Source organism: Syngnathus typhle, linkage group LG12 (assembly GCF_033458585.1).
Source record: "Syngnathus typhle isolate RoL2023-S1 ecotype Sweden linkage group LG12, RoL_Styp_1.0, whole genome shotgun sequence".
Lineage (NCBI taxonomy): Eukaryota > Metazoa > Chordata > Actinopteri > Syngnathiformes > Syngnathidae > Syngnathus > Syngnathus typhle.
Window position 1 is genome coordinate 11,085,342 of NC_083749.1, and position 9,295 is coordinate 11,094,636.

The 9,295-nt window shown below is 40.2% G+C and overlaps 1 protein-coding gene across 4 annotated transcripts in view; it reads left to right on the forward strand.

The window, feature by feature from the left end:
* The window catches only part of tln1 (talin 1), a 95,080-nt gene extending 86,185 nt beyond the window's left edge, over positions 1 to 8,895 (forward strand). For all 4 annotated transcript variants that reach the window (XM_061292488.1, XM_061292486.1, XM_061292487.1 and 1 more), the window contains 7 exons: positions 296 to 401; positions 620 to 744; positions 1,004 to 1,129; positions 2,944 to 3,006; positions 3,091 to 3,273; positions 6,379 to 6,504; positions 7,639 to 8,895. In XM_061292488.1, coding sequence (XP_061148472.1) covers positions 296 to 401; positions 620 to 744; positions 1,004 to 1,129; positions 2,944 to 3,006; positions 3,091 to 3,273; positions 6,379 to 6,504; positions 7,639 to 7,773 — 864 coding nt within the window. In that variant the 3' untranslated portion in view covers positions 7,774 to 8,895. The remainder of the gene's footprint in view (positions 1 to 295; positions 402 to 619; positions 745 to 1,003; positions 1,130 to 2,943; positions 3,007 to 3,090; positions 3,274 to 6,378; positions 6,505 to 7,638) is intronic.
* The last annotated feature ends 400 nt before the right edge of the window (positions 8,896 to 9,295 follow it).

Sequence of the window (9,295 nt, forward strand, 5' to 3'; positions counted from 1 at the left end):
TCTTGAATGATTGAGGTCATGATTAAATCAGAGAATTAACAGGGAATGTTAAAATAAATAATAAAGATTACTATGTTGCCCAGTGTGAGAACACTGGTGAAACACACAAAGTATAAACCAAACAGCTTACAGGATAGTCCAGCAATGAGTTGTTCGGTAAATTAAATACAGATTAAATGATAGAAAAAGTACTTGCGCAAATGACGAAAATCATGCAAGAAATGCAAAATTACAGATTGATCAGTATGTGAATGATACATTGAAATATTCTTTTATTTTTCACCCCCTCAATCAGATTATCCAGAAGCCCTCACATGATATGAAGCAGCAGTTGGCCAACTATTCCAAAAGGGTTGCAGGCTCTGTCACTGAGTTGATCCAGGCTGCAGAAGCCATGAAAGGTATTGTACCCGGCACATAAAAACACAATGGTCATATAATGTAACTTGATTCCTTGTTTTTCTTTACATATTTAATTTTTTTTTTCTTCATTTGAATGAGTTGAATATGCGCATTCCTTTACTAAGCTGTATAGTGTAATACAATGTGTTTTGGTAAAGTTGGTGGAAGCTAGTACCATGTCTTCCAAAGTACTGGAAACATTGTAATTGTGTTGTAGGCACAGAATGGGTGGATCCTGAAGATCCTACTGTTATCGCTGAGAATGAGCTGCTTGGAGCAGCAGCAGCCATTGAAGCAGCTGCCAAGAAACTGGAGCAGCTGAGACCCAGGACCAAACCCAAGGTTTTTTATGCAGTATTAATAATAATAATATTTCCATTATCATTATTCTAGCTATTAGTGGCAATAGTAGTAGTGGTGGTAGTAGTAAAAAATAATGTGACAGATTGTATGTATATCTTTCTTCTTGTTATTCTTGACCCCTGTCTGTAGTTTTGCCAAATGAGGCCAGCTTTATGTTTTAACAACTGCTTCACAGCTCATTGCAGCTGTTGCACACATTATGTGTTTATTGACTGTTGGTTTCCCGTTCCTTAAACAGGAAGCAGATGAGAGCTTGAACTTTGAGGAGCAGATTCTAGAGGCCGCCAAGTCGATTGCCGCCGCCACCAGTGCTCTCGTCAAAGCTGCTTCAGCAGCACAGAGGGAGCTGGTGGCTCAAGGAAAGGTATGGCTAACGCAACATGTTACTTTCCACAATGAAAATTTGTATGTGGGCACCCCACTACACAAAGCCCATCCATCCATCCATCCAATCCATCCAATCCACCCACCGACCGTGTAAAGGCCCGCCCACCAAACGCTCTCCTTCGATGAATGCAGTCTTAATGGCAAACTAATTTTTGTAGTAAGTCGTAGTAATTAATGTTTTTTGAAAAGCAGTTATTTCATATCGGTACGCGTTATATAATTGACACCTTGCATCTAATGTTTGTTTCTGTGAACCACCAAAAAGCTACTTCTATTCATTTTGACTTTTGTCCCCTCAATTGAATTTAGCGTCAACATCGTCATATGCCCTAAAATCGACCTTCATTTAAGTTTTCTATTTTAAAAGCTTAATATTAACTTCGATTGGTCAATCATTCATTGCCCAGCAAGTAAACATTATACCGTTTTTTTCCGTGTATAGTGCGCAAAATTTAACTAATTTATTGTCCTAAAATCTGGGGTGCGTATTATACATGGGTACAAAAAAAAAATCTTTTAATTTTTTTTTTTTTAATTTTTTTTTTTTTTTTTTTTTTTTTTAAAGAAAGTCATGGTACAACAAAACCAACAACAGAACTGACCGACAAAGTCGTGGAACAAAAAGACAGGGTGACATTACCAAAGACAGGAACAGAATGACAGTAACACATGCAATGATCCAACGGTGAGCGAGGGGCAGACAGGACTTAAATACAAAACACGTTACATCGATTGAGGTGACACAGGAAGAGAGGGGCGACGCGAACAGAAACTATGGCAACCTAGACACATAGCAAAACTGGGGACGAGACATGACAAATCTCCCCCGAAATAAAACTCACCTTTCTTCTTGTTTGTTGTCAATCGCGCATCGCATTCAGCCATCTTGCCCAACACACTTAGTCAAAAAAATCCATAATTGACGACACATCGTTTGATGCGATGGTGCAATCCTTGATGGTGTGTTATTGTCAAATATTGTTTGTTTTTAATCTCCATCGCGGACCGGACATCATACGGAGGCCGCCATTACAGATGCGCAGAACGTATGCGCAAGACACGTCAGCTATATTAAGAGCAAGATATGTTTTCTTCCTATTAGTTTCAATTCACAGTTTAATTAGCAGTTTCAATCAGCAAATAACAAAATGCGTATTACAGGTAATATTTTATTTCACAACACTTTGCCTTGTTCCTTTCGTCTCTGCTGTTCACTTCAAACACGCTCCATACGACCGCAATGCTCTTGTATCAGACGCTCGCTCGATCACCTGCTAGTTTGCTGTCTGTCACAATGTACCCTACACAAATCCGAAACATTTGTTGCGGCTCCGAGTCACGACGAGGGGCAAGTTTTGGTTTCCAAGGGTGTTTTTATTCCTCTTCAACGTCTCTCCCATACAGAGCCGCCTTTTTCACGTCCGCAGCCCATGCGCGCACGGAGCGCGGTGGTGCGTTTAGGGGCAGTCGGAGAAATCAACGCCAACAAAAAAAATTACATCCAGCCTAGTTAAGACCATACCAAAGACTATAAAAATGGGACCCATTGCCTCCCTGCGTGTGTGACGATCATTGGGACTTTAAAAAAAAAAAAAAAAAAAAAAAAAAAAAAAAGATTAAAAAAAGTTTTTTAAAAAATTCATAAAAATTGGGTGCGTATTATACATGGGTACAAGCTTTTTCCCAGCATCAGCATGCCATTCTTAGGGTGCGTACTATACATGGGGGCGCACTATACACGGAAAAAAACGGTAATAACATGCCATTCTGATGCTTTTTACAAATTTACAGGTGGGAGCTATTCCAGCCAATGCAGTGGATGATGGACAGTGGTCTCAGGGTCTGATATCTGCTGTGAGTCTTCTCCATCCAGCTTTAAATACTGTAACAAAGAATATACTAGCCAACTATAACATGCCGATGCCTTTGACTCATCAGGCTCGAATGGTAGCTGCAGCTACCAACAATCTTTGTGAGGCTGCCAACTCAGCGGTTCAGGGACACGCAAGTGAGGAGAAGCTCATATCTTCTGCCAAGCAGGTGGCAGCCTCCACTGCTCAGCTTTTGGTGGCCTGCAAGGTCAAGGCTGACCAAGACTCTCAGACCATGAAGAGGCTTCAGGTTAGAGCTGCATGCCAATATGTACTGTGGTAATCCCTCGCATGTTATTTTTGAAAACCGGGTTTAAAGTGCAGGATTAATGATGGTGACCATTTACATGGAAATGTTGACAAAAAAAAAAGTCAAACAATTCAAATAAAAATCGGAATACGTATAACCAATGGTCATTTATCTGGCCTGGCACCTAAGGTCCAGGTATTTTTACATTACGGTACATTACATGATCATGAATGTGGCTAGTGGGGAGAGCATTTTAGAGCAATTTGGCAGCGAAATACGTACACCAGCATTTACATGTGCAGTGTTTAGCTCTGGGAGGTGTCCCCCACTTACAGTATGTTGTAAAAACAAAGATGGACCCCGACAGTTCCTTTTTTTTTTTTCTTTTTTTTTTTTGGAGAAAACGAAAACCTCAATTTAATGTTCCAATACAATTATACTTTTTCTGGAGTGGGGAAAAGTATCATCTAAAATATAAAATAGTGCGTTTCAGTTTTATTTGCTCAAGAACCTGCGTAACTCAAATCACACACACACACACACACACACACACACACACATAACACGCACGCATATACTCTGTAGTACATTAGTGCGATGTGGCTTTAAATAGCATGACAATAAATGGCAGCTACCTCGCTTTGTAACTCTCGTTCCTTGAGTCTACACTGTGAACAGCAGGTGCTGGCTGCTGTAGGAAGTGCCCATTTGTCTGTCTTTAGTGGAGGTGGTTACATTATTTAAAAAAAAAAAAAAAGTTTACTAATATCAAAATGACTTGCACTTTCCCCACCGAGGGGGTGAGGGTGGGGGATTTCAGTACATGCAATATGCGATGCAACAAGCAAATGAGGTTTGTGAGAGAAAGCAAAACTGAGGGTTGCATGTGGAGGTCGGGAAGTACAGTCTATGAACTAAGCTGAAAATATGTTTTTAAACCTACTTACTAGTCAACTGAGGTTTCGCTTAAGTGTTTTGTTTTTTCAAATTCTCTGGGGTTGGGGCACTTAGTGGCACTAAGTCAAAGTACCACTGACTGAGTTGTCAAACTGAAACTGTAGTTGCTTCCAAGACATTGAAAGTGCAGATATCTCCTGTCATAGCAAACACCTCTAAATGTTATATTTATTTATGACTGTGTATCTTAGCTGAGTACATATCAGCCAGTTCCAGCCAGCTCGTGTTCTCTGATCCAAGCGGTGGCTTATCCCTCTCCTCTTCTGGGCCTGCAGCTGCTACCCCAGTAATTCCTATACGTTTATGTCTAGGGAGATCTTGGAAACAATCCACCAGTCAAGAAGCAATGGCACCCAGAACTGGAAACATTAGCACTCTGACCTATGTTTACAATATTAGCAGCATCTTGTCCCTTCACTTTGCAATGACACTTTTTAAAGCTAATCTCCCCATCTTTTAAGGCTGTCGTTTAAAACATTTAACATAAAATGATTTTTTTTCCCCCACTTCTTTTTTCTATGAAGAATGACTGATATACGGCCCAGTGTGCTATGCCACTGGGTGACAGGACTGCATGGGAATCACGTCAAAATGTGGTAGAACTGGCCCGGTGTGAGTGTAACCATTGGATAAAGGGTGAATTATATCCTGTATTACTTCTTGTGCTGGAATATAGTCAATATATGTTTCATGATATCTGTGACAAAATGCTATGCCACTGGGTGACAGGACTGAATGGGAATCACGTCAAAACGTGATCAAACTGGCCCGGTGTGAGTCTAACCATTGGATAAAGGGTGAATTACATCCTGTATTACATCCTGTACTGGAATATAACCAGCTCAATAGCCTAGTGGTAGAGTGTCCGCCCTAAGACTGGAAGGTTGTGGGTTCAAACCCCAGCCGGGTCATACTTAAGACTATAAAAATGGGATCCATTTCCTCCCTGCTTGGCACTCAGCATCAAGGGTTGGAATTGGGGGGTTAGATAACCAAATGATTCCTGAGCGCAGCACCGCTGCTGCTCACTGCTCCCTTCTCCCCCAGGGGATGGAACAAAATCACACAGGGATGGGTTAAATGCAGAGGACAAATTTCACCACACCCAGATGTGTGTGTGAGACGATCATTGGGACGTTAACTTTAACTTTTTTCTTATAGTCAATATATGTTTTATGATAGCTGTGACAAAAGTCACGTCAAATCATTCTTGACACCAGCTTTATTGTTGAACTGTGACCCTCCTAGGTTAGAGAGGAAACCTCAGTGTAGGCCTACAGCTGTTGAAAGTTCATCTCAGGGTCTGATTAACAGTAACATTCTAACCCGGATGAAATAAAATCCATCCATCCATCCATCCATTTTCTGTACCACTCTGTCCCCACGGGGGTCGCGGGCGTGCTGGAGCCTATCCCAGCCGTCATTGGGCAGTAGGCGGGGGACACCCTGAACCGGTTGCCAGCCAATTGCAAGGCACACAGAGACGAACAACCATCCGCACTCGCACTCACACCTCGGGACAATTTGGAGAACTCAACCGGCCAACCAAGCATGTTTTTAGGATGTGGGAGGAAACCGGAGTGCCCGGAGAAAACCCACGCGGACACGGGGAGAACATGCAAACTCCACACGGGGAGGGCCGGAGGTGGAATCGAACCCGCACCTTCCTAACTGTGAGGCGGACGTGCTACCCAGTGTCTCACCGAGCCGCCCATGAAATAAAATGATTATATAATATATTCAAGGCTGTCATCTACTGCTAGCTCAGCGTCTGCTCCAGCCCACAGTGCCACAAAAGGAGAAAGCTCCACTTCCTTAACCAATGAGAGAAATGTTTGGCTTTGAATCCAGTATACCAGACCACACTTTTTCCTTTTACAGCCATATCCAGGCCTCTTGTTATGGTTTTCAAGTCTAAGAGCAAAAGTGGTTGGTCCCTTTCCCTTTAAGGAGTTGCTGCTCACAAGAGACTAACCTTTAAATATGTTCCCTGAAAGTACGTCATCATCAAAACAGATGGCCTTCGTTAAAGGTTGCGGTAGACATACGATTTGTTTGTTTTGTTTTTTTAGATGCCACCTGTGGTGTGGACTTTGTGTTAACCAGTGTATGTGGACTTTGTGTTAACCAATGTATGTGTTTCTGTAGGCTGCTGGAAATGCTGTGAAGAGAGCTTCCGATAACCTGGTAAAGGCAGCACAGAAAGCAGCATTTGATGCTCAGGATGACCAAGCAGTGGTGGTCAAGAGCAAGATGGTCGGAGGTATTGCTCAGGTTAGTCGCACAAGAGACATTTAATTCATTCCAATTGACGATCGAATGTCAGCGTGAACAATTGATGGTCTTCCACAGGTGAGCCATAGAGCTCCAAATGAATGAATTAATCTACATATAATTAGTTATCAAATAATAAACACCAATTCTAGTAATTGAAAAATCATTTATACCGTAATTTTCGGACTATAAATCGCGGTTTTTTTTCATAGTTTGGGTGGGGGGCCGACTTATACTCAGGAGCGACTTATATACATATATATGTTTTTTTCCACTTTTTTTGAGCATTTTATGGCTGGTGCGACTTATAGTCCGAAAATTACGGTACCTGTTTTTAAACTTAAAATTGGACAAATTACTTAATGGTAGCCTTTCAACTTCATTGTTTTTTTTGTAGTCATGAAAAGAGACTGCAAACATCTGCTTTTAAACAATCACCGCACCAATAACACAATCAAAAAGTTTGAGTACAAGAATACCTTCCGTGTGATATTATTTAATTGTTGTGTTAGGTTTTTACCCACTAAACAATACCAAAAAAACTAGCAGTAATTTGTTAATAAACAGGATATGGGAAACAAAGAAATTTTTAATAATAATATAATAATCTTTTATGCAAGAATACATTTTATGATTTTTTGATTAATTGATGGAATAATCGAATCTGAAAATATTCCATAGTGACAGCCCTAGTTAGGAAGAGGTCAGGTGTGCTGTAATGGAGACATTGAGCCATCAGACATACATTTGTAACAGCCAAAAATGTTGAATATAGCAATGTTTTCGGAGGCCACAAATTTAGTCACTTCTTGCAGTGCTCATGTATCCATACAGCATGACACTCCCTCCCCCGACTATGATTGATTGTAGGCAAGACACAATCTCTGTACTCCTCACCTGGTTGTCATCACACATTCTTGACATAATCAGAATCAAAAAGGTTTCACAGCCGCATCAAAACACAAGACAGGATTCCATTAATTCATGTTGTCCCAGTGACTAGTAGCAGACACAAATAATCCATCTAGAACTTTTACAGGTATTCACACATTGTCAGTCCTTATCTTCATCAGTTAAACCTTACATGTAAGTTATTTTGGTTGAATAATGAGATTTCATTGTGTTGCGTCGCAGATCATCGCTGCACAAGAGGAAATGCTTCGCAAAGAAAGGGAGCTGGATGAGGCCAGGAAGAGGCTCGCGATGATCAGGCAACAGCAGTATAAGTTTCTACCCTCAGAGCTGCGGGAAGATGGTCAGGAACAGTGAGAGAATCACTGGTGCAATGGTGTTCCACGGAATCCTCAGGAGGGGGGGTAGCCCTAATTCCAAAACAATTATTCAAAATTTGTTTGTAAGTGTCAAAGTCAAATGTGTTGTAATACCAGTGATTAACCTTGATACAGAAATGTATGTGTATACCTTAAATCCTTACCAAGGTATTCTTCCTTTCTTTTATGTACTATTTGATTATTTACGTTTCAAATTATTGGGCTCACTTTATAGTTTTTTTATTATTATTATTCTAATTCTACAGACATGCCATGTGCCTTCATAAGAAAAGTCAAACTCCTGCCTTCATATCTCAAATTTAGAATTTAGACTGTTGAAAGTAAACACAATCTATGCTTTGTACAAAAATCTCTATGCAAATGTTACGTGAGAAAGCATTTTTAAGAGGTCAATGTGTAAATGTGTCACGATCACATGACAGTATTTGCAATATTAATAGTTTTGAAATGAAAGCAGTGAGACTGCAATGGAAATGTGGTAAAATTATATTTTTTACAGATTTAGCAAATTATTTGTTATTTTACTTCCATTCGTATTTTACAACATAGTTTTTTAAATTAAACAATGGGAGTATTTAGTCTTGGATTATATTTGACAGACTGGTCAGAAACCTGGAGGCCTTATATTTAACTTTGTAGTAACTATTTGGATGTGAAATGATTAATTGAACCTTTGCCAAAGTATTGCGTCTGATGCATAACTAATGACAGTCTACTGTAAGGTATCCCTGTCAGTATAGTTTACGAATGTCTGTCTATGCATTCTTTTTAAGTTACATGATTATTTACTTGTACTAAGATACAAATGTTAAATCACTAGTTTTCACAGTGTATAATTATTTTTGAAAGTGCCTCTCAACGGAATGTATCAAGTAATTTAATACATTCTCCGATGCCTGTCATTTATCCCCAGATGCACTTATTCACTTCAGTAATTAAGCATCATTTAAACTCACCACTGCTTACTTAAAAATCTGTACTTTTAAAGACATTATTTCACATTGTGACATGGGTATAAATATAATGCTGATGTAAAACAATACCACACTGCGGTATAATGTAAAAGCTTTGTCTATGCAATAAAAACAGTTTTCATTGGCATTATCTCCAGTTTCTTGCCCACATTGACACATATAGCCCCAGTTAGCTCCGAACGCAGCGGGGCATGGGCGTTGTCCTTCATTGTTGCTATTGGCCTCTTTTGATCATCTTTTCATAACATTTGAATGGATGTCTTAAAATGTCACAAAACATATAGAGAGAGATTGCCCCCCCCCCCTCCTGTGCACCATTTGGCCCTCAATGACCATGGAAGTACACTGTCCTTGACAGCAGCATATTTAAAACTTAAGCGTCTCTATTTTCATGACCAGCGCAAATCCAGCCTGGCACGTAGCATAAATCTAGCTAGATCTGCTAGAGGCGGTTTAGACTGGCTGACAGTAACTTCGCAGAGGTGCACAAGCCAGTGTATTTGAAAAATAAGGGTGTCTTGCGCC